Source organism: Falco naumanni, chromosome 10 (assembly GCF_017639655.2).
Source record: "Falco naumanni isolate bFalNau1 chromosome 10, bFalNau1.pat, whole genome shotgun sequence".
Classification (NCBI taxonomy): domain Eukaryota; kingdom Metazoa; phylum Chordata; class Aves; order Falconiformes; family Falconidae; genus Falco; species Falco naumanni.
This window is the reverse complement of record NC_054063.1, coordinates 19,726,904-19,751,616: the sequence shown is the minus strand read 5'-3', so window position 1 is coordinate 19,751,616 and position 24,713 is coordinate 19,726,904. Positions and strand designations below refer to the sequence as shown.

The 24,713-nt window shown below is 47.5% G+C and overlaps 1 protein-coding gene across 6 annotated transcripts in view; it reads left to right on the top strand.

Annotated features, from left to right (window-relative positions):
• The window catches only part of PLCB2 (phospholipase C beta 2), a 61,726-nt gene extending 41,965 nt beyond the window's left edge, over positions 1 to 19,761 (top strand). For 4 of the 6 annotated variants that reach the window (XM_040608608.1, XM_040608609.1, XM_040608607.1 and 1 more), the window contains 17 exons: positions 51 to 147; positions 1,082 to 1,166; positions 1,599 to 1,723; positions 2,754 to 2,908; positions 3,350 to 3,514; positions 4,618 to 4,717; positions 4,991 to 5,095; positions 6,108 to 6,193; positions 6,290 to 6,386; positions 7,930 to 7,983; positions 9,564 to 9,774; positions 10,010 to 10,178; positions 11,913 to 11,989; positions 14,169 to 14,264; positions 15,441 to 15,498; positions 15,989 to 16,075; positions 16,475 to 19,761. In XM_040608608.1, the coding sequence (XP_040464542.1) occupies positions 51 to 147; positions 1,082 to 1,166; positions 1,599 to 1,723; positions 2,754 to 2,908; positions 3,350 to 3,514; positions 4,618 to 4,717; positions 4,991 to 5,095; positions 6,108 to 6,193; positions 6,290 to 6,386; positions 7,930 to 7,983; positions 9,564 to 9,774; positions 10,010 to 10,178; positions 11,913 to 11,989; positions 14,169 to 14,264; positions 15,441 to 15,498; positions 15,989 to 16,075; positions 16,475 to 16,747 (2,040 nt within the window). In that variant the 3' untranslated portion in view covers positions 16,748 to 19,761. Of the gene's footprint in view, positions 1 to 50; positions 148 to 1,081; positions 1,167 to 1,598; positions 1,724 to 2,753; positions 2,909 to 3,349; positions 3,515 to 4,617; positions 4,718 to 4,990; positions 5,096 to 6,107; positions 6,194 to 6,289; positions 6,387 to 7,929; positions 7,984 to 9,563; positions 9,775 to 10,009; positions 10,179 to 11,912; positions 11,990 to 14,168; positions 14,265 to 15,440; positions 15,499 to 15,988; positions 16,076 to 16,474 lie in introns of those variants that run through there. The other 2 variants (XM_040608611.1, XR_005829920.1) reach the window with 2 other exon arrangements.
• The last annotated feature ends 4,952 nt before the right edge of the window (positions 19,762 to 24,713 follow it).

Below are 24,713 nucleotides of genomic sequence, written 5' to 3'. Positions count from 1 at the left end.
TAGGAAAAGTCTCTTCTTATGTATTCTCTTGGATTTTGTTTTCTGCTCAGGGCACTGCTGGTTTGGAAGTGACAGCGTACGAGGAAATGTCCAGCCTTGTTAATTACATACAGCCCATCAAATTTGACTCCTTTGAAGTCTCTGCTGGTAAGTCAAAGTCAGTCCTTTCAGAATCCCAAGTGTTTTCATTCGCCCAGGAGAGCAGTGCTTTCAGATGCTGCTGTTCTCCGCCTGCCTTGGTGACTTGCTTTCACCCATTTTCTGTTGTGCTCTCTCTCTCTCTCCCACAACGTGTGCATGGGCTCAAACACTTCCCTTCTGCCCTCCTCCCTGTAGTAAGGAACTGCTAAGGAGAAGACAGTGAGATGTCAGATGCTGCTCCCAGTTTTATAACTGAGGATGAAAAAACCCAGCCTAGAGGCCAGTGACATCTCAGTGGGCTTGCTTTGCTGCTTCTGGGAGCAGGATTGAGCCCAGCTTTTCTTAATGTGTGTGACTGGCCTTCCTCTTCTGTGGTGGTTGGACAGAGAAACGTCTGAAACACTGGAAATGCACGCTATTCCTTTATACACTATAGGTTCCTCTAAACAGTTCCCACATTTGGGTCTAGCTTTGTGTAAGCTGGTTTGAGTTATGAAGGAAAAGAAAAAGAAAAAAATAGAGGAAGGGGAAACTTAACAAATTAAAGAACTTTGTGTGAGACACTGAATATTGGGATTCACTTGGAACTAAAATTCTAGGCAGGAGCTTTTCTGTAAATGACACTGAAATCTAGGAAGAGATGGGCAAAATTATCGCTAGTTAAGCTTTGTGAGCCCATCCTGTCTGTACTCCGTGAGGTTCCTGTCCTGTAGTACACAACCGTGTCTCCCTGGTAAACGTAAATCACCTTTTATGGAGTATTATTCTTCAGTCCCTTTTCAAGGGACCAGAGAAAGGTAAATTGCCTTGATAGAAAAAGGTACGTGGGAGAAGGTGGGCGTAAACGGGCCAGGTGCTTCTTGGGTCTGTCAGTCCCCACACACAGAGTGGGGGCTGGGCATGCCTTTCTTCTAAATGCTTTCTCATCTCCTGTTTCTAGAGAAGAACCGGAGTTACGTCATCTCTTCCTTCACGGAGTTGAAGGCTTATGATCTACTAACCAAGTTCCCAGTACAGTTTGTGGAGTATCCTTTTGGCAACCGTTGCCCAGTGTAGTTGGCTGTGTGAGGCAGGAGAGCCAGTCTGCAGCTTGGGCGAGGCTGAGCTACATCCAGCTGGCTTCTGGCTTCAGGACCTGGTGAACTCTTCATCAGAGATACTGGGTGTACAGGTGCAAGAGGCATGGGATCTTCCAGGGTGGCTTGGGAGCTGTCCAGAGATTCTTGACAGGATGCATCCTGCTGTAGTGAACGCCAAGGCTGCCAGATGCTTTTTTTTTTTTTTAAGTGGAAAGGATATGGGAAAGGAGCCTGTTGTTGCCAGGGCTTCTCCTCCTGTCTGGAAGGCTCTGAGCGTTTGGTAGCAGAGCCTGAACAATTTTCATGGTCTGGATACGTGAGCTAGCCCCAGGGTACACAAGGAGTGCTCCAGACTTGTTTCCAATAGAGCAACTGCAGATATAACAAGCGACAGATGAGCCGGATTTACCCCAAAGGCACCCGGATGGACTCCTCTAATTACATGCCCCAGATGTTTTGGAATGTCGGCTGTCAGATGGTGGCACTTAACTTCCAGACCATGGGTGAGTGTCACACTGTCCTCCAGCTTCTGAGCGGGTGAGGCTATGTGCTCGCATTCACTGTCTCTTCCTTCGCTGCTGTTTCCCTGAACGCGTTTATTCTGTGTGCCTTCTCCCAAAGTTGTGTTCTTCTTTGACTCCATCTCCACAGACCAAAAGCACTTTTCTGGGCCCAGCACAAACCTGGCATACAGTGCCTGGGATGCTGGCCCTACACACTTGTGCATACACGCATGTATGGACTTGCTGTCATTTAGTGTCTGGGTACCCTCTCTAGCTGCACTGTAATGTGATGTCGGACTAAATAATGTGCAGAAATGCATCAGAAGCTCCTGCTTCCCCTGATTGCTTCCTCTTTTGCGAGGCAGCAGGCAGAGCTCCATCTGGCTACAGGACTGGCCTGTCTGTGCTGTTATTTCCGGTTATTTTAACCTGAACAGGGAAAAAGAGCCTTTTCTTGCTGCACCACCAGCATGAGAAGGAAAGAAAAGCCTCCAGAGAAAGCGATTCTTTACCCCTCTTCCTTCCTCAAGGGAGTGTCTTATGTATAGAGAGTGTAGGAGACTAGCTGTAGGTTCAGTAGGAGAAAAAAAGCAGCAGCTTTAAAAGGGAGTGAGAGACTGGTTATGAAGAGGGGTGAAGAAGGGTGCAGAAACCACAAGCCAGCGTTCTCAAGAGAAGTGGCAGAGGAGAGGAGGCCCAAAATGAGAGGGGGAAGGAGCAGAGGGACTCAGACAACTACTTACTTCGCACCCCAAAATAGTGGGTACTCCTTAAAGTAGGTTTTAATTTAGTTCTACCCATGACTTATGGTGCAATCATAAGCAAACCACTTACCTTTCTTACAACAGCTGCTGTAATATTTTTCCCTGTAGGGTGCTGAAAGGCTTAATTAGTTTTTGAAATGGCTTTGTGAGCCTTTGGCTAGCAGGGGCTGTAAAAATACAGCATCCTTCAGCTCACTCGTAGCGCACAAGCCACCTGATGAGGTCCCACAGAAATTTTTCTCACTGTGTTTTTCTGTCTCTCTCAGATGTCCCCATGCAGCAGAACATGGCTCTGTTTGAGTTCAACGGCCAGTGTGGCTATCTGCTCAAGCATGAATTCATGCGGCGGCCAGACAAGCAGTTTGACCCCTTCTCTGTGGACCGCATTGACGTGGTGGTGGCAAGTACCCTGTCTGTCACGGCAAGTACAAACTGTGGTGCTGTTCCTCCCCTGACAGCCAGTTCCTGGCACCACATATATAACTGGCATCTATGTCCCCACTATTTATTACCCAGTAGGGTTCTTAGTGGCAAATGAACTCGGAGAGTCCTGTGGGAGAGTGTTACCATGGCAACTCCCAGTCTTTTCGCTATTTTAAATTAATCATAATCGCATGAAAACAGAAAATTAGCATCTGCCACACAGAAGCAGCCAAGGCTGTGATGATGGGGAGGGAGGAGGCTGGAGGAAGTGCTGAAGCAAGAAACATGGGTGGAGGTAAAGAAAAGCCTATGGTAGATTGGAAGCTGCAGTAGAAAAGATGTTTTGGGGTGGGAGAGTGACTTTGGGGTGAAGGTGTGGATGGGCTCTTCTGTTTTATTCTTTTCAGCAGTTGTTAATTATGTTTCTGTTTGTTTGTAGATACTCTCTGGTCAGTTCCTCTCAGACCGCAGTGTGAAGACATATGTGGAAGTAGAGCTCTTTGGGTTGCCCAGGGACACAAAACGCAAATACAGAACCAAACTGACCTCCACTGCCAATTCCATTAACCCTGTATGGAAAGAAGAGGCTTTTGTTTTTGAAAAGGTAATAATGTTTGATAGTAATTTAGACAGAGAATTCCTAAAGGTCCTGTTGGCCACAAGCACTGCTTCTTGAGAGGTCAGTGACAACAGAAGGAGCTCCCTTCTGGAGATCTGAGTCACAGCTTTAGACATACAAGGTGTTATGTGTTGCATGCTCAGATAATATCCAAATGACAGTATCCAAAACAACTCTCCATCAGGATTTCCCTGAGCAGACAAGGGGGTAGCTGGGAACATTTCTGGAAATAACGGGCATCAAGTCTCGCATTTGTGATGCACTTCAAATTGAATTGACTAATCAGCTTTGAAAACTTCAAGCACCAGGAAGCAGAGAGGAATAGAACGTCTGTGGTTAAACTGTAAATGAGAAACAGACAAACTGGAGAAGTAATGGGATCAGTGGGAGGTTTTCAGTTGTGCTAGAATAGAGAAATCTGCCCTCTCTCCGCAAGAATTCAGTGGCCACTAATCCGGCTACAGGGTATGGGGAAGTTAAGTCAAAGGTGATAGTAACGTTTGACCTTTCTGCAGTAAGTTACAAAGGCGAAATACATGTTATGCAATTCACCTCTGTCACGCACGCAGTGAAATAGCAGATATTTTCAGCCTACTTGGGATGTGGTAGATAAATATTATCCTAATTTCAGAAAATGCTTTTCAGGCTGCAGTTCTGGCACAGTAATTTTTAGTTCATTTTATTGCAGAAGAAAATGGGGGAGGAGAGAGGCAAGAGCCCTTATGGCAAAGTCACCATGCTTGCTAAATTACGCTTCCGAGTTCATGCCCTCCTCTGGTGAATCACTTCATGGAAGCTGTGCTGTGGAGGTGTGTTGCCCCATTTTTTCTTTAGGTAAACTGCCCTCCTGTGATTCCATGTAGACTGTCCTCTGAGAAGCCTGTGTTTCGTGGAGTCTGTAGATTGAGTTGTGTCTGTGATAAACTGTAGCCTTAAATTACAAGGTGCAGAAATAGGCTGTGATTTCCTCGGAGAGATGGTATTGTTCTTTTGGAAGGAGGAGAGAGTGAAGTTCTACTTAGTGAAGCTGCTAGGCTGTTAGGAGTTAGAGGTGATGACATTGGTGCCTTACTCTGTTTTCCCCTTAGATCATGATGCCTGAGTTGGCATCTCTTAAAATTGTGGCTTGGGAAGAAGGAGGGAAGTTCATTGGACATCGCATAATTCCCGTCATTGCAATGCATTCAGGTAAATTTCTTGGAAATTCCTTTAGCTTTTGTGCCCTTGAGACCTATTCATTGGAAGCTGTAAAGAAAATAGGAACATCTGCATGTTTTGCTACTTAATCTCCATTCCCATAGGCAGTGCAACCTTCAGATTCGTCCTGCTGTAGTCTTGGCTTAACTCCATAATACATTCACCATGCCCTCCTGCGAAGAGGGACTTGTTTTACTGTCGGAGCACACAGCCCAGAAGGGACCGGGATTCGGCCAGCTTACCTCTTCTGCTTTCTGCTTTCAGGCTATCACCACGTTTGTCTCCGCAGCGAAAGTAACATGCCACTCACCATGCCTTCTCTGTTTGTGTACCTGGAAATAAAGGACTACGTTCCTGATGCTTGGGCAGGTAGTACATGTTAGAATGCACGTGGGGGGATGCGCTGCCTTTGTCCAGACTCAGATCTAGAAGCATTTTTCCAGCCCCGGGGTGCTTCCCTGCTGCACCCTTAATTCCTTGTCAGGGTGGGGCTTGAGCGCCTGCCAGCATCCCATCACAGCATTGCTTTCATCAGGGAAAAAGTGGGTGGCTGCGCTGTAGCTGCGCCTGGTTCCCTGTACAGGCCGTGGCACTGCCTGACGTGCAGTGCAGATGTCACTGTCTCCCAGGTTTGGGGTGGGTCAGCCTCTTCACTGCTTTTATTCAGAAGCAGGGAGAGGTTTCCTTGAGTGAAGAGGTGGTAACTCTCAGGGGCTGTTGAGAATAGGGTTTTAGGGAGCACAGGAGCATTCTTCTTCCCCCTTTGAAGAGAGGGAGGTTCTTGCTGATACTGAGGTAGAGTGATCCTTTAAAAAGGGGATGGTCAGATGGTAAGATATGAATCGGGAAAGAAGCCCCAGCTGAGGTATTAACAGCAAAACTTTTTAACAATCATGATCAAAGCCATGCAGAATGTAACAGCATTAACCACAGAAGTTCTTACGAATACTTCTCATGTTTACTCTCTCTTCCCCTGTGTACAAATGAACCTTAATCAGGGGGGAAATCCTGCAAAATTATTGATTTAAAGACATGTTTGTAAAAAAACACCAGGTTTGTACAGCACTGGACTGGAACTGGAGCAGGGAGCTGTGCAGGTTAGGAAAATCTTAACCTGGCTTTGGATTTTGGGAGCACTACGGTCTTTTCAGCTTCATAGCCCTGAGCATCCGTTGTGAGCCATCATCTGAGAATGGGACTGAGGTGGAAACGGTCCCCTCCTTTGTGTTGTCAGGGAGAAGCTTCTGCAGGCAGAGAATACAAAATACCCCTTCTCCACAATTTCCTGTCCCAGGCCAGAAAGGAAACCAGAAGGCAAGGAAAATCAGAGTACAATGAGGTTTTTGATAATCCGAGTAAAGGCCTCCTCTTTTTTTTGTAGATCTGACTATTGCTCTCTCCAACCCCATTAAGTTCTTCAGTCTGCAAGACAAGAGATCGGTTAAGCTAAAAGATGGCTCAGCGGAGGTAAGACTTTCCAAGGTCTGTCATTGTCTCTAAAATACATTGCATGAATCAGCCTGAAATAATAGAGCTTTGATTTACTTCTGATCTTTGTTTTAGAGGCTTGGCACACAGAGGAACTTCCCATCTGCTGAAACTAATGGGGTACCAGACTCCACTGGGAGATTCAGCATTCCTCTTTCTAATGGGCCTGCAGGTAAAGCTGTGGATGTGGGGTGAGCTAAAAGGGGAAGCCTGTACACTCAAAAGGCTGGAAACAAGCAGTGCTGGGAGGGTGAAGATCCTTGGTCATGGGGTCAGAACCTCTCTGGTCAAGTCACCAACTTAAATTCTAGTGCTTGTCATTAATGGCAAAATTTGTAGTTATCCCCTGACTCCTGGGCTGGAGTGAGTGTGACGTGCATACTGCTTTTATTTCACAACAGAAAAGTAATCTCAGGTATCTACTGAGAATACTGGTAAACAAGCTGAAGGCCCAACTGGCGCAAACACATCTGTCCCCTCCGAGGCAGGGCTAACATACCAGGGTAGTACTGCTCTTCCCTGTGCTTCCTTACGTGTATGCTGAGGACTGTGACAGATGACCTCAGTTTTTCAGGTTCAGCCCTGGGAGATGATAACTACATTAAGAGGGAACCACTGTCCAAGGAAGAAGTGGCCTGTGACAGAGGTGTAGTCTCTTTAAGTGTAAAATCAGAGTTTGGACATGGATTTTGAGCAAAGACATGATAATTCTGGGTATTTCTGAGACAAAGCTTCTAAGATCTGGCTTGGGTTTATCCCACAGTACCTCACTGCCCTTCACCTCTTTGTTGTTCTTTTCAAGGGTCTCTCTTCTGTGGATTGCTGTTGATTTCTGACATTTAAAATATGTTTAGATCCCCCTGAAACTGCACTTGCACCAGAGTCCAGTTGTATAATACTTCAGAGCTTTAAAGATTAGTAATTTTGTTCACCAGCTCAGATGAACACCAGGCTCTTTGTAAGATCTATTACAGGATCAGAGTGAACAGATCCCACATTGGGTGTTCTGCAAGAGTGGGAGTAAGAGCACCTGTTTTTTGACCACTAGATTAAATGGGGATCCATTAACATAACAGAAAAACTTAAAAACTACGTAACTGACCAGTCAGCTGAGCTGAAAAAAAGTTATGAATTTGCTTTAATAGAAACCAAAAGGCAAAGTCAGCATTTATTACTAGGTTAAAGAAGCTCTAGCAGAGAAAGATCTTCTTACAGTATGTTTTTTCCATTCTGGCACCTTCTTGGCCTTCAGGTTGGGTAAAAGCACATCCCCTACCATACACTCAGATTACCTCGCTATTGTGTGTTACGGTAATTGACAGCTAATCAGTATTTCTTCCGTACTGACTGTATCAATGTGTTTAGTGTCCTTTGAAATATGTTGGTATCTAAACAATTAGTTTCCTCAAATTTCAGACCAGAATATCCTTCTCACCTAATCAAAACAAGTTTACATGTGCCAAATCATCGCTAACGATATTGAACTAATACAAAGCAAAAGTCTTTTCTCTGACAAGGCAGAGAACGCTGTTCCCTTTCCACTCTGCCTGTTTACAGAGTTCCCAAGCACTTAAGCATCTCAGCAGCTTAATTAATTCCTTTGTATTCACACCAACATCCTTTGTGTGGCCCATGCTCTTGGGCTCTCTACTGTCCATTTTCAACCTGAAGGTCCAAGGTAGAACATAAAGAGGAACCTCTTTTTGTGATTTCAGGAGCAGCGGCGTTCACCAAGGACGAAAATGTGATAGAAGTGACGCAGATTGCAGGTAACTCCTCCTGTGTGGCCCACGTGGGCTGAGGCCCTGTCACTCATCTTACATTCCCTCTCTGCACAATTCCTGACTGGGATAGCGATGGCACCTGTTTTGCAAACTAAAAAAGACCTGACCCAACCCTGCCTGTTGTAGCCAGCCCTAAAGGCAAACCACAGGGATCTTTGGGCTCAGGGACCCAGTTTTGCTGCCTGTGGCACCATTTGCCCATTTTGACAACCGCTGTGGTGTGTGGTGAGCTCTCGGGCTGGGACTGAGCTCACAGCTTGTCTCAAGGAGAAGAGAGGCTTGGAGTATGCCCTGTGCAAGCTGGGCCACTGTTACCTGCACGGGTAGGTCAGATCTCTGGGCTGCACCAGCTTTAGCCCTCTGAGGCTGCTGGCTGCAGGAACGCTGCTGCAAGTCAACTTTATAGCAAAGTGGGAGGCTGGAGCTGTCACACGAGTTCTGCTCTGGCCACATTCGATGGTTCCTTTGCCATCACTAAGCCAGGGGTAATGTGGCTGCAGGTGGCCTTCAGCACACATGCACCCTGTAATAACACATTGTTCACCTGCTTTTCTGTGTCTTAATGCAGTGTAATACAAATTAGTACAAAACACTAGTAACCAGCGTGCCTAATTATGCCACAAAACTGTACTGAAGGCACATGCATGAACTTGTGCTCAGGATAGATTGCCAAGTAACTGTTACAGACATCAAGTTTTGTTTTTGAAAGTTATTTCTAAAGAAAAGGGTTCCCCAGCACAGAGCTATGATTACCTTAAATACGTACTCTGGTAGAAGGTGTCACATAATATGGAAGCACAGTGGGCTCAGGGCCGAGAGCCTAGGCTCGCTGTCGGAGGGGTTGCATTTAAGCTGTACGCTTCGCTTTCCGCAGTACGAGCCTTTCAGAAGGAGCTGGACCTGCACAGCACAGCATTATGTCACAGGCGCACTTGCAAGTTCACTTACTTTTTACACATTACAAGCAAAAAAGAAAAACAAAGTTACTTCCCCTGAGAAGATAACTCCCTGTGGCCTTTCTGCCACAGATAACTGCATCTGACTGACTTGCTACTGCCAGATAACACGTTCTCCAGCAGTTCCCAGGCATCCTTCCCCTCTTGTTTTCATCGGCCTCAAAAGCCCTGTCATTTATTCCTCCCAACTGAAGAAATGCCAGGCATTAAAACTGGAAGGGATGAAAGCACCTGTCATCAGTTCTGCAGAAAAATCACTAATGAAATAACAAAGCTTTTCCCTTACAATTAGAGCTGCCAACTAGCTTAAAAACTGCTATCTTTGGGATACCTAGAATTGTGGAAAAGGGTGCAAGGCATTAAGACAGACAGACTGGTACATCACCACTGGCATGTTCCTCTGGCCAAAATACCACAGGGCAGCGATTCCTCTGGCCATCCCCGTGCCACATAGCCACCAGATGACAAACTGAGCTGCGTGCAATGCTGAAAAGAGGGAGGAAAAGCTGAATGAAGGCAGTGCTGGAAAAAACTGACCCCAGAAGGCATCACAGCAGGTTGAGAAATGCCATGTGAGTACAAACAGCCTCTCTTTGTTTTGTATTTTAGAGCCTCAGACAGCCAGCCTCACAGAACTGCAGCAGATGAAGCTCTTTCTGAAGTTGCTGAAGAAGCAGGAGAAGGAATTGAAGGAGCTGGAGCGGAAAGGAAGTAAACGGAGGGAGGAGCTGCTGCAAAAATATTCTGTACTCTTTTCAGAGCCTGTCTGCTATGGAGGCAAGAAAAGGATGATACACACTAGGAAAACCCAGAAGAAGAGGTAAATACAGCATGGGGTCTGCAGCAGGGGCCTGACCTGTGGGCTACCCCAGACCAAAAAAGAGGAACCCCCAAGAGAAACGGGGCTCCCCTTTGAAGGAAGCATGGAGTGGTGCAGACATCCCCGTCTCTGTGGGTTTATAGGGTTTTGGGTGTTCCCACTGAGCGGTGGGTAGGAAGGTCAGGATTGTATCAGCACCTCTAGAAGCAGCACAGCTGCTGTATCTGTTCTGCAGGAGTTTGACAACAGGTGACGTTGGTACCTGTGCAGATCCTGTAGAAATGGCGGAAGGCATCGATAGCCGAGTTTTGGAACTGAGAGAGAGGCTGGAGATGGACCTCATCCACCTGGGGGAGGAGCACCACGATGGGATTCGAAGAAAGAAAGAGCAGCACGCCACAGAGGTACGGACTGCAAGCGTTGACAGAAAATGTAGCCTAAGAGAGCCCCTGCAAGGACGGCCTGAAAAACCAAGTTATTCACTAAACTGTGAGCTTGGAAATGTGGCCACAAGGCAGAAGACACCCCTCAGAGCAATTTCCAGGTCTACACAACATAATTGAGAATGTAGGTAGTGGTCCTTATTTGTTAGAAGCTATAAAAATACAGCAGAAACATTTTTATAGGTCTGCAATTTGAAAAAAATCAAGAAGCACTGCCCTGGAGCATGTCAGGCTCCATCTGCTTAAACTCTTCTGGTAGCTTAGCTTGGAGTTAACGTGGCATTTACCAGCTTCATACACTGCCAGGTGCCAATTCTTGAGGAGCATGGCTACATGAGGTAGTACCACGCTTCTCACGGCTCCCTGCTTGACGCTGTACTGTCAGAGCTGGGGTGACAGGTGTGTTGAAGCCTTGCAGGTTCACCAGTGGCAACCGTCAGAGCATTACAGACACGCCATAGGGGCAACCGTGCTCACCGCTGTCATTCAACCAGGACAGATGACATGGGAACAGAGCAGCCCCACCAGCGCATTCAGTGCTTGCCATAGCTGTATTGGTGCCAATACAATGAAAGCCTTGTGAAGGACAGTACTCCTAGGAGCCCTTAGCACTGATAGCAGGGCTGGGTCTCATTCCCCTTGAAATCTGGAAAGTGTTTTGCTGTTTGACTTAGTAGAAGTCAAAGTAAGTGTCCGTGTAAGGTGTCACAAGCATGTTGGTGTTTCCCACACCCTCAGACCCCCGCCTTTAGCCAACACCAGCAAGAGACACAGTAATGCCTGTGAGAAAGTGCAGTCCGCAAGGTGGTGGTGGTGATAAATACAGCGTACACCACATGTTCCAGCGAAAGGGGGACAACTCCAGCATTTGGAAGCCTTTTCTTACCATTATTTTCCAAAGGAGTTAGCATCACGCGTCTTCAGTCTTGGATTCCCTGGTGCACTTTGGCTTGACAAGCAGCTTGCAAGCCGTCTACAAGACTGGCTGTTCTAGCCTTTTTACCAGCCCTGAAGGGAAAAAAAAAACACCTCTTGAGAACTAGCTTACCTGGAAATCATGCTTATCACCAGAGGGAGAAGCCAAAGGAATAAAACATTCTTGTCTCACAGCTGTCAAAAGACTGTGAGATTTAGTGAGCAAGGCTACGAAAAGGAAATCAAAACCCAAGCTCTCACTGCGCAGCACGTAGCCCAGCAGCCAGGGTGTCCCTTTGAGGCTAGCAGTGCGGGCAGCAGTGCGGGCAGGCCTGACCACTGAGGCGCATCTGTCGGGAGTTTTCACGGAACTTTGTTTCCACAAGAGAGAAGGCCCATTCCCTTGCTGCTAGTCTCTGTTGTTTAGAAGGTAAGCTCTGCTGCTGACTCCCACCTTCCCACAAGTGCGGTGAATCTGGTGATACCTCCTGCACAAGGAGATAGGAAGCTGTCCATAAAGATAACCTAGAGGTGTGTGACAGGGCTCACAGGGCCCTTGGAGCCCTGGTGGAGCCAGTTCACCAGCACGGTGCGATTTGTGTGCACATCTGAACTCATGTCGTGGTGGTGCATGGGCCTGCACAAAGCTTCATGGGTTGGGTGGCCCCTGGAAGTCAGTGCAGGGAGGGATCAGGCTCAGTCTGGTGGTAATTAGGTACGGATGGTGTGCTGTGTCTCATCTTCGTTTTAGTTTTGATCATCTTTTCTTCCCTTGAACAGCAAGTTACCAAGATAATAGAGCTTGCCAGAGAGAAGCAGACAGCTGAGCTGAAGGCACTGAAGGAGGCATCAGAAAGGTAAACTTAGTATTTAAATAACAAAGTAATAATGCATAGCTCTTATCTGGGGTAGCTTTCTTGCTAGAGTTCAAAGCACTGTACTACAGACAAGGAGTGAATACAGGGGAAGAGAAGCATTTCTTTTTCTCTGGTGAGAAACTGAGGCACAGCCATGTGACACAGGGTCTCACAGTTACACGGTGGCAGTGGTGGGAAGACAGCTCTTGTCTTGTGATCTCCAGAGCAGCATTCCTGCCACAAGGCACAACAGCAGCCTGGACTGACTAATTCAGAGAGATAGGAAATAAAACTGCTGGTCACTGGATGTCATCTCTACATGCTGTAGTCAGTACATCACATATAATCCCTCCCAGGGACTGATCAGCTCAGTCTTTTAAGTGAATTGAGCATCTTGGCTCCAGTACTTAAATAAACTGGCAGAATCAATTCATCAATTTCTAGCCAGGCATTCATCCATTTGTTCTTGCGGTAACTTTGTCCTGAAGCTAAATCCTCACTCATTCCTCCTTCCTATTAAATCCTCTGTCAGCCTTTAGTTTCCAAGTCAGGCAAAACTTCCTTTATTTGTGTCCTCCATCAAGATGGATTCTCTTTTTCTCTCAGCTATTCAGCATATTCAGACAAGACCAAGAAAAACAGGTTGAGTAGCTAGGTAATGGTTTGCTATAAGTACGATGTCATTTTGTACAGTCACATCTAAGGCTGGCTGTGAGGAGCTCCAAAAGGGTGTAAAGATCTTGAGCAACAGTCAATAAAATGGCAGTTAAATTCAGTATGAGTAAGTAAAAAATAATGTGAATGGAAAAAAACTAACCGTAAGTTAACTGCACACAGGGGTGAGCTATTGTCACTCAGATCTTCAGCTGCTGTGGATGCTTCTCTCAAACAGCTCATCAATCACAGCTCTGCAGTGGCCAAAGTGGCAAATAGAATTTGTAGAATTTTATGGGGGAAAAGAGAGATTCAAAGTCAGCGTTACGCCACTAGATCTGTCTCCATAGTGCAGTCACCTTTTCAGTATGCCATCTTGAGCAAAAAGCTTTGAAAGAGCAAGAAGGGGGTGGCAAGGATAGTCAGCATTGAGGAGTAATTTCTGCACCAAAAGAAATTAAATGGGACTCAGCTTGGAGAACAGATGATTGAGGGGGATGTGACAGAAGCATGTAAAATCATGAATGGTATGGAGAAGAAGAATAGAGAAGTGATTACTCACTGTTTCGCATAAGAGAAGAAATGTGGGGCAGCCAGTGAAGTTCTCAGGGCGTACTTCTGTCACACAGCATATAAATTAAGTTCTTTTCCTATCACGGCAAGGAGCTGTGAAGTCCAAAAGTAGGGCTAAACTCCAACGTATGAGAGACATTCATGGAAGATAAATGCATAGAGGCAGGAGGATAAACTGGAAACTGGGAAGGTGAAGGAGGGAAAAATTACCCTACGCCTGTTCTTTCTTACACTTCTCTTAAGCCTGTGTTCCCTTCCACTGCTGGAGGCAGGACACCAGACCGATGGGCTGCAACCTGCCGGCTGTTCTTATGTCCCCCTTAGCAGCTGTCCTGTGTCAGTCATTTTGTCCATGGATGGGCAAGATGAGGTGCTGGTGGTGTCAGCAGCCTCTTACGCCCTGACACAAGCACCTTCCTCTGTCCGTGACCTTCTGACATGCAGTTAGCATTTTTGATGGTGACATGTGCTTCAGACAGGGGCATAGGTCTTAGGTTTTCTGTGGATTGTTCTTTTAATCTTCCCTACTGGTTGATCAAATGCCTTTTAAGTGTTTATGGTTTCTGTTTTGCAAGTCACATCCCAGAGTTTATCCACCTTTCTGATTGTTTCAGGTCTCCTTTTTAGCTCTGCCATACAGACATGTAGTTCCTCCTTTTGTAATTTAGCAGCGTAAGTACTTTCAGCGAGTCTTGTGCTGCCCCAGAGGAACCCCATGTAGGTATACAATATAGCATAATTATATAACGTGTTTTCTTCTGTCCCGTTGTTATGACTCCCTTTTTAAAAAAAAAAGTTACAGGACTTAAAATATTCTTAAGACTTAGGGCTTTCTGCTGCTCAATCACTCAAACTTTGCTTTTCTAGACAGTAGAGCACTCCAGAGAGCAGGTGTGGGAGGGCCATTTCAGTCTCTGGAGCTGTCTCTCACAGCACTCTTTTCTCTCCACAGCAATATTAAAGACATTAAGAAGAAGCTCGAGGCAAAGAGAGTGGAGCGAATCCAAACCATGATGAGGAATACGAGTGACAAGGCTGCTCAGGAGAGGTACCGGGGTAGATGTTACTGGGTCTGTCTATGCAGAATGCTAGCTGTCCTGCTCCAGGCAGGCAGCAGCGCTGCACCAGTCTCTGTCACCATCAGGGAAGCTTCTTGAAGGACCCAAACAAGTAGTGGCAGAGCTGTAGGGGTCAAGGGGTGGGTGCTGGCCTGCCCTCATCTCCTGGCTTAATGCTTTTGCTCCATTGCATTCCGGTACGCAGGCACATATGCAGTGAGGCCAAACATCTGCTCCCTAGCTGCAGCGATAACGTCATTCCTGCAGTTGCTGCTGACAGTGGCTTCCAGAGCTTTCGCTGTAGGCTTAATTTTTTTGTGTAAAGCTGTCAGCAAAATTGGTTTCACTTACTGGACTTCTGAATAGCCTGAGAGGAGTAGTGCCTTAGAAATGCCCCTTGCCGCCCCTTCAGGGAGTAGGAGCTCGTGGAATGCAGAGGGAGAGCATACAGATAGAGAAATTGGACCTTGAAGACGACCCTTCCTGTGGCACGCACCCATCACTTTGGCTCTCCTGCGCCACACCTAAGCTTCTTGCTGAAGTGACAGGCACCTTCCAGTCACTTCAGCTGAAGGCTAAGAGCACTTCGAAATACCTGCTGCCTCCCATTGTGCCTGGGTGTTTATCTGCCCTAGAATCAAAGGCAGGTCTTCCCCAGCCTCTCTAGAATCTGTGTGTAATCAGTGCCAGCAGCCCTCTCGGTTAAGAGGTTGTGTTTGGGTATATAATGGCTGCCACCTGCCTTCCCCTTCACTGTTATAAAAATAATATTCTGCTACTGAGCCTGTGTATTCAAGTACTGCGTGACACGAATCAGTTTGCAACAGCTTCACATGTTCAAGGGTACAGAAGAGGGTATGCTGCCTCCTTTCCTTCCGGCTCACAGCAAGGTCCCTTTGCTGTCTGTTAAGCTGAAAAAAAATAGAATTTTGCACCCAATTATTTGGTTTATCTCTCAGTCAAATTTGAATGGTGTTTTATTTGCCTTTCCTGAAATTACAGCAACCTCTCTGTGTGGGAGGACGCTAGGAGAGCATAACACACCTGTCTGTGTGGGCACTAGCAGTCCTGTCTTACTGTATGGCACTTCATATAAAACTTGTTTATCAATACTGCTAAAGATAACAGATGAATTATAGGGTTATTTACATTTCCTTTCTTTAAAGGTTGAAGAAAGAAATTAATAACTCTCACATTCAGGAAGTGGTGCAAACAATCAAACTGGTAAGTTCTTCTGTGACAGTCTGCCACAGCATCTCTGTTTTCTGCAAGGGGGTGTCTTGCGTACATCCTCAGCACGTCTCACAGAGAGAGTGTCAGTTCTCTGAGGTATTTAAATCCTGTTAAAATGCTACTGCATTGGGGGCTCTGAGTACGTACTTCAGACAGCCAAAGCACAGCTGAAGACAGCTACTACCTTTGCTAAAAGGCCGCCGGTCCGTAAGGGTCTAGCGAGCTCGCCCCAGGTCAGAGATGCAGTGCAGAGAGCTGTCCAGGATACTTCTCATTTCTAAATCAGGGGTTGTTTTGAAGCACAACTAGTTAACAGTGTAACCCCACACCTATTTCATGATGTGCAAAGGTGTACGGAAGGGGGGAGCCCCTAGGGGTCTCATGTTTACCCTTCAGCAACCCACCCCCTTATGGGGGGAGGTGGGGGGGAGAGAGTGAGAGAGACAAGTTGAATGGTTTCTTATTTTTTTTCTTTTTAAAGATGACAGAAAAGACAGCCAGGTGCCAGCAGAAACTGGAAGAGAAGCAGGCAGATAATCTGAGAAGAATCAAGGAGAAAGAAAGCCAGGTAAACACAGAAATTAATCTCGAGGTCAGTGCTGTCCCTCAGTACAGTATAAATCCCAAACACTGTGGGGGATCAGGCTTCCTTGCACGTTCTGTAATTGACGCTACACTCATCCTACACACACGCACATACACTTTGGCCACCCACTCCTCAGTATGCTGGGAAAATGAATGAGTTAGAAGGTGGTTCTGCAGGAGCCTACACAGACAGAAATCAGAGGAGCAGCACTCCTACGCTCCCTGTGCCAGCACTACCATTCATCTCGGGCTGAGAACACAACTGTGAAGCGCTAACATCTCATCATACCGGGCGCTCTCAGAGCAGGTCTTTATACCATGCTCAGACTAATGTCTGCTCAGCTTCAGTGCTTGGAGAGTGACTTGAGGTCTCTGTTTGCAGCTCCAGCAGGATGCACTGGCAGAGTACGAGGAGAAACTGAAAAGTCTGGCTGTGGAGGTGCAGAGTATGATGAAGAACTATGCAAAAGCAGGCTTTTCTGGAGAGCCAGAGACTCAGAAGCAAGCAGTTCAGAGCATTCCTGAGGGAGGACAAGGCTCTACAGAACAGCTAGAAGAAAAGATCCCAGTGGCAGAGGTGTCAAGGCTTACAACAGCCATGCCTGAGCCCCCAGGAGCTGAAACAGATGGTGAGATCGAGGAAAGCAGATTCTGAGAGACGCTTCCCCTACTTACTGTTCCATTTCAGGAAGGAAGGCTCATGGAGGTGTATACTGAAAGACCAGCTTGACAAACTACTGCCATCCCTTTGCACCGTGGCAACTCCTGAAATCCTTCAGGAATTTACTCCTTTATTATCCTAGATGTCAGAAGTAGTCTGAAGAGATCACCCTTCAGAGAGTGCTTCGCTCTCTTTGTCTTCTACAACCTAAGGTATTTAAGCAGTGTGTAAGGGCCTGCGGCTGAAGACAAGCTAGTTGTTGGCATCCACAGCAGCACCTACATTAATATTTTAGTCTGGATTCAGACTTAAGTTTTTAGAGTAAGTTCCCTCCTCAGTTGTCACATACACTTCTTCAGAGAGTGGTCTCAGAGCCAGGTCCCTTTGAACAAAATGTAACTGGGAGACGCTGCAGCAGCCCACCTAATGTGCTCCAACCACTGGGAGCTCGCCCAGCACAAAGCCTCCTGAAAGACATCTACGTGTGGGCGGCAGGTGCTCGGCAAAAACTGTCATCATCCCTCTAAAGCACCGTTCCTTCTGGCAACACTACTTGCTAGTGTAGATGCAGCCTCTGTTTATAGGAGGAAAGGTCAGTTTGATGAACCTCATACCATTTTCTGTCAGCGTACCACTTCCTTGCACAACCAGTGTTGGCTTTTTACAGCCCCCGTCAGACCAGGGCAGTTTTGAGTACATTGGTATCCACACAACATAAACCAGCATTTCCTCCCGCAGAAACGTGCATTGCCAGCGGTGTAGCTTGCTTGCTTTCTAACCTCCCTTATTCCCAGGGGCTGATTTTCACTCCTGATTCTGACTCTCACAGACCTTCAGGCAAGCTCTCAGCTCTGGATCTCATGAAGACCCAGCAAGTCTTGAGCAGACTCCTTGGGCAATTAGAAGGGAAACTATGAGGAGTCAGAGCCTCATCCTTTGTTCCAGCTACCACAAAAACACTTGCAGAGTTCTCTACAGCAATTTGACATTTTTAGAACTTCACTGAAACTTTTTCTCATGAAGCTAAATTAGTTCCATGTTATGGGCTTAGGATAACAACAGTTAACAAAATTTCTAAACTGTTTGAAAATAATTTTGCTGCTCACATAAAAAGCCAGCCAGTTACACTGCCGGTAAGTTTCTGTTACACAGGAAGCTGCATGGCTTATAAGAAAGCACATTGACTATCCATTCCAGCAGCAGAAAGCGGTTCTCTGGAGCTGCTTTTATATGCTGCCATCTCAGTTAATGGCAACAGGGCTCAGCAGTGCCCTGTAGAAGCTGTTCCTTGCTGCTGGGGAAACCCAACTGCTCTGGGACCTTGCGGGGAAGACTACACACTTTGCCTGCTGCCTGCTCCCCCTTTGCAGGAGCGCTGGCACACATCTCCCTCAAAGCCTCAGGCACTTCCCCCTCCCTGTGAAGCGTGCGCACCTGTAAGGAGCAGCAGGTCCGTCCCATTGCACAGCCTGACTGTGAATGAGAACTGCCTGTGACTGCAAAGGGCGGGCGCTCCCCCGGCTCTCTCAGCCTCACACGTACCTGCTGCTGTCTGCTTCGCTAAGAGACCCGTCCAGCAGGACACACTTGGCGGTCCAGGTTGCCAGTTTCTTGGTCTTGACTTGCACAGACAAAGGGCAGGTTCCCCTGAAGCCATCTTTACCCTTCCGCTTTCCAGGACAGCAGAGCCTTCTTTCGGGAATGCAGAACTTGCACCAGTGCCCCCTGCCTCCTCACATACTTTCTCTCACCTGCTTTATGACCTTGTGCACTGAACAGCTTTGACACAGCGAGTTCTCACTCATCCAGCAGGAAGGACCTGGTAACATATGGTCCAGCTCTTTTTCCGAGCACCATTTAAGACAGACTTTGCTTATGGATCCTAAAAAAAGCAGGAAACAGCAATAATTCAGTACAGATCAGCCACATCCTGGCCTTCCACGTATCCCGTCCTGAAATAATGTCAGCCTGAGAACTGGAGGCTGGCCTGCCAAAGTATACTTGCACCAGGTCACGGGGACCCTGTGAAATGGGGTGCTTGTGGTCACCAGATCTCACAGGTGGGGGCAGGACACACACACACACAACCGGACCTGGCACCCCTGCCCCCCTAAAACAGTCAGCCCTGCCCAGGCATACATCTGTAAATAGCAGGACTTCAATTTAATTAAAAGGTATGCTGAAGGATACAAAAGGGAATAGGAACTGCAGCTTTCTTACTACAAATACATATCCTAGAGATAAGATACTGTAGGTCAAATCTTCCAGATTGTTCAAGGAAACAAAAAAAACCAAACCAAACCCCCTAAACATTGCTGAGGAGAAATGGGGGGACGGGACCCCCAAACCTCAGTCTGCCACTGAGCAGATCTGTGACTGCTGCAGCCCTAGCACCAGCACAGCCTAGAGAACCTTGTGCTGATGAAGCCCACGATACATTTCTTTGGCTGTTCAAACCTCCTTTTACTGGTACCTTAGAGCACCGCAAAGGCTGAGTGTCCTTAAACCCAGCCATAGAAGAGACAGGTGAGACCATGGTCTAAAATAGGAGCTTCTTCCATCCTCTTGTTACTAAAATCTTTACCCTTGATTTGAGACAGTACCAGAAGAGATGTGTTCCTGACTGCAGCAACAGTCTCCCCAAAATTTTAAGTGCCACACTGCAGTGTGATGTAACAAAGTCCCTGCTTACCCCTCAACTGGTTCTTCAGGTTTCTGTCTTTTCTGGAAAAGCAAACACAGTCACAGCAAACCTACAGCACGCTGTGGTTGCTACAGGATAACAGTTACACCTAGAAACTGCAAGGATAAACGCATTATGAAGTGCTGCTATATTAAAAAACCCCAGCAACTCAAGTAGGTATGAGAGACAAAACGTTCCAAGCCTGGTCTGACAGCCAAGAAGAGCCCATGCCTCCCCTATGGTGTTAACATATTACTGGAATTATGTATTGTAAATTTCTGACTTATTTATTTTCTAAAAAATAAAACATCAAATTTCTTAAAAACTTGGCTCACCTTCTGGTTTTTAATTGCAGTTAGTGGGTATGGGAGCAAGTCCCAAATGTTGCCCAGTGTCCGCACATGTTAATAGAGACATCCAGTGCCCAGAGTTTCTGCCATCTGTGCTCACCGTTCTCAAATTCAACTTCTTTATTTATTAAATATGCCGTGAGGTATTTCTTTAAATATAATAACCCTCTACACACGTTCCTGTGCACTAGCTCATCCCAGTCCTTATCATACTTAATAACCAAATCTAGCAAAGCAAATTACTCGGAGTCCACATACCCCTCCTGATCTCCCTGCCGTTACAGGCGACCTTGCCTCACTCTGAGACAGTGGCTGCCATCGCCTCCTCCTCCTCCTCACAAGCACAGGTCAGAAGAGCCCTGCAACAGGAGTCAAAGCGGTTCTGGTGAGTTCACACTCCTCACGCTGGCTCAGAGCGACACAGGGGCTGCCCAGAGACAGACAGGCCCTTCACAGAGGCGCCGGAGCTGGCTCTGTCCCACCCCACAGCTGCGCTGGCCCCCCACACGCTCACAGCACGGCCCCTGGCCACTCTCACCACCGGCAGGAGACCCCCGGGGGGGCTGGACCCACGCAGGGCACCTTGTGCCGTGGGCAGCAGCTGAGTCCCAGAACTCTGGCCGAGCAACACCTGGGCACCACAGGGGGGGCTCCGCTCCCTCCTGAGCTCGTGCTGGTGGTGGCTGGGCTCCATGGTACAGCTGAGCTGTTACATGCTTTTTATATATATATATAAATCATACCTATAACATATGTTACGGCTGGATATATGCTATTAACAGCCATTTCCTTCAGCTGAGAGCAGTTGCCTTTGCCCTTCCAGGAGTGGTAAAACATTACTCCAGTCAGATCAGCGTTACTGGTTTACAGAACGGCCTCCATCCCTGAAGTCTCTCGCCCTGTGAAGTCTGAGGGCCTTCAAAAAACGATGGCAAACAGGACAGCAAGGTAGAGCCGCAGCAGTTTAACATTTTGACTTAAACCAGCTGGCAGCATTGGCAGTTCTAAATCGAGCCCACGTTCATTAACCCCCTGCCTTCTGCCTCGGGGCTGGCACCAAGATCAAGGACGGTGTCAGAAATGGGATTAGCACAAGGGGAAGGGCTGCTTTCCCGGTGGGAGCACAGCACAGAGCCACAGCCCTCGCAGCGGGGAGGAAGGAACGACCGCAGAGAAACGCACCAAAAACCCACCCAGAAAAGCACTGGCCCTGCTGAGCGCCTGTTATTCCCAGACATGGGTGACGTGGAACGGTGCCTGCGGTTACTCCCCTAGATCCTGCCGTACGTGGATATGATAAAACCAAGGAATGAGGTTAAATACATGCAAACTTCCCATCAGCATAAATATAACCCCGCAACGCTCACCGTTTACAGCTCGAGGCTGCTGATACCAGCAGCTGCTCTGAGCTGCGTTTCCAGGGGCACAACAGCCACCACCTGCTCTGCGCGCCGTTACGTGGCACACGCTGCTGGGCGCACACCGAGCTGCCTGATGCTTACCCCACCCTTCTGCAGCGCTCACAGCGCCCAGCACGGCAGAGGCAGCTCTCCTGCTGGCTAACCCAGGGCTTGCCACCAGCTTCGGCCACCCACTCCATCCTGGCCACCCAAACCCCCTCCAATTTTAGGGTTTATTTTAAAGGAGAATTCATCCCATCTCTGGAGGGAACTCTGATGCCTGGCTCAGAGCAGACAAAAAGGTGGACGTGGGGCAGCCCCTCTCCATGCACGCTGCCGAAGCACCAGGGGTTACTCTTTCCTTCAAACCCCTGCAGTGAATGAACCCAACAGAATAAACCCATAACAGACACCCAAAGCCAGGGCAGAACAGCAGGGCCTGAGCCAGTGCAGGTTTTCAGTCCTCGTCCCCTGACACCACCCAAAGAACGTGTTTCACAGGGGCAGGGACAGCCCTAATGGCCCTGCAGTGAGGAGGGGAAGGACGCACTCGCTCCCTCCCACCACACAGCACAGGACCAATACCCCAAGCCAGGTCGGGAGGTTCAGTCTCACTCCAGAGGCTGCCCCCCACCGCAGCAGCGAGGGATGCCGCCGCTCCAGCCCCGTCCCTCCAGCCTGCACCAATGCTCCCAGCGCTGCCTGTCGGAATTCCCCAGTTGCTTGGTTCCCCAGCCTAGAGACCTCTGTTACTGCGCCATGCCATGCCAGCTCTCCAGCAACACCCTTCGGCGAGGGCTCTCACACTGCCTGGGGGTGCTTTGAGGTCAATACAGCAGGCTGAACCCAGCACTCTCACTCTTCTAACCTTTTAAGCTCTTTCTGCCATCATCTCCAAGCAGAACATCAGTGCTCTGGCAGCCCTCGAATGACACAAACTGGCCAAAACAAGGGTGGAAACAACGCCAGAGTAAAACGCGCTTCATGAGGTGTTTTTAAAGGCATGGACATTTCAAAAAACAACCATAGCCCAGCTACGCTATGAGACAGATGTAAGAAAACTGAACTTCAGCAGTTTGGATTCATCTTATTAATACCCTCTGATGCTGGGAGCCTGAGGAAGAAAACGCAACTTGATGACTCGTACCCTTACACCACATCACAGTTTCTGTTGTGCAACCCTTCTGTTACTAAACAAAGCACTGGCACAGCTTTACCAGGCGAGTTATGCAGAATTTCACGAGAAACAGGTGAAATGTTTTAAGCGGATTGTACCTTAGCGCTAAAAAAATATCTTCTAATCATACTTTTCAGAGTGTATATGGAAGAATCACTAACTGTAAGCAAAGCCACGTCTCAGATGAAGCACAGACCACATTCTGCATCACCACTTTTCCCCCCTGAAGTAAAACAGTCTTCATGCCTCAGAGGCCAGGCGTGCCAATGCTCCTCTGCCCAGAAAGCTGTCTCTACACAAAACTTTCTGGAAATTTCTGGAAGATGAGAAACGGACACAAGTAAATAAATTCACTAAAACAAACACTACTGTAGAGGTTTCACACAACACATGAAGAATTCTGACGTCCCTCCAGCAGCATGACAGCTCATAGAGTCTCGTCAGTATTTGGTTACTTACGTACTCGAGGAGAAATGCCACCTTCTGATTTTCCAGCACTATTTCTTCCCACAGAACCCAAACATCTTTGAAGACTTCTTCATGCTGCTGTGCAGCCCTGCCTGTGGCTTTGCTTACCATAGGGTACTTGCTGACCACAGGGTGATGCAGTGGGTGGATCAGATAGGTCTCTGTAATGAGGCCGTTAATTACCCCTGAATTTTTGTTTCTGTATGTAAGACAACAGCAGTGCCTGGTCAGACACTGAAAAGCAGCACATTTAGGCACAATCTTAGATTCTTTCCATGTTTTCATTTTTATGTGGCATAAATCTATCTCTACCAATCTCTCTTCTAAATCTCATTCTACCACCAAATTCTTACCCAAAATACTTATTTTCATGAGCCCAAACTTTGTACTATATTCTTAATAATAACAGGGACCTCTCAGCAAAGGAGGCCTCCAACCACAACAAGGGACACAAACGCAAGACACAATACCTGAAGGGTTGGCACGGGGAGCCTCTAAAACAAGAGCATTACTAACAAAGGACACGGCAGTCGAACTCATCTCTTGGCCAACAATTCACGGGCAGCTTTCCTAATGAGAATTCAGCACTGACATTTAGGAAGAAAAGAGGGGGAAAAAACCAACCCCTAGCAGGCTAACATGGCACACACTTTCAGCTGAGAAGCCCAACCCAGAGGAAAGCTTCCCCTTGCTATCTCTTCACTACCCCGTGGGAACTGCTGGTGGTGGGGAAGTGGGAAAGCAGGCTGGCTTGCTATTAGCACCTTGGTTATCATCAAGTCCTTCACGTTGCCAGACCGCTTTACAGACACAAGTAAAAGCCTGAAGGTCATTTCTAAAGCAAATCAGTTTGCTGTAACAAACAGATGCAGATCCCTGCGAATATGATGCTGTCAACCAACCATCGAGAAGCAAATAGCCAGAAAATGCGTGTAACTGGTTGCTTTTGCTTTATTCCTATCATCATTCCCTAGGCAGTCAGGGACTTGGAAGCCTTTGATGTCTCTTCATAGCTCCAAACAAATGTCTTGCTTGCAAAGGGGGCGAAGATGGCCACAGTAACTCATCTCCCTCCAGTGGGCACAACTACGATGCCCCCGCATTCAGCTGAAGAACGGGCAGTGCATACAGGCAGGTCTCTACACTCCCTTTCCTGCAATTACAGGAAACTTTGCCTTCAAATATTTAGTGGCCGCTCTGCATACTGCAAGCTGCTCTAGATACTCCTACAAACATAAATACACAGCTGGGAGCTGCAGTTCAGGCTCAGTTTGTACTGATTGATCCGGAACTATCTTCTACCTCCGCAACACAGATCTGGTGCCAGCATGACCGTCACTACTGCAGAAGGAGTTGCTGCACAGTAGCTGCTGTATTTTAGAGACACCATCCCTGCCCCACATGGTCAACATTTACTGTTATTATCCCCATGTAGAAACTAGGACCTAGGGCACAGCAAGATGCTTTCTCCAGAAAGCAGAGGATTCTTCTCACCAGACTGAACAACTTTAAAAGCTGGGTTTTTTTGAGCCAGGTTCCTTCTGTAAACACCGGTTAAAAGACAGGGGCCTCTAGAGAAGGATTTGTCCCGCTCTGAAATAAATGAGATAATAAGCTACTGCATTCGATAGCACAGAGCCTTCTTGGAGGGGGACAGGAACCGTCATATAAGAACAAATACAGCTGGGAGATGACAGCAGCCACGGACTCCCCATTTGATTCAGCAAATTGTTCATATAAATTCAGCCTGCCAGCTTCAAAGGCCTACTGTATGCTGATTGCCAGGGCTGCGGCAGCACGGAAAGCGCTCGATCCTCACAAGGCTGACAGGACGGAAAAATAAAAAGGGAAGGATTCAGGTGAAACATGACACAAAACAACA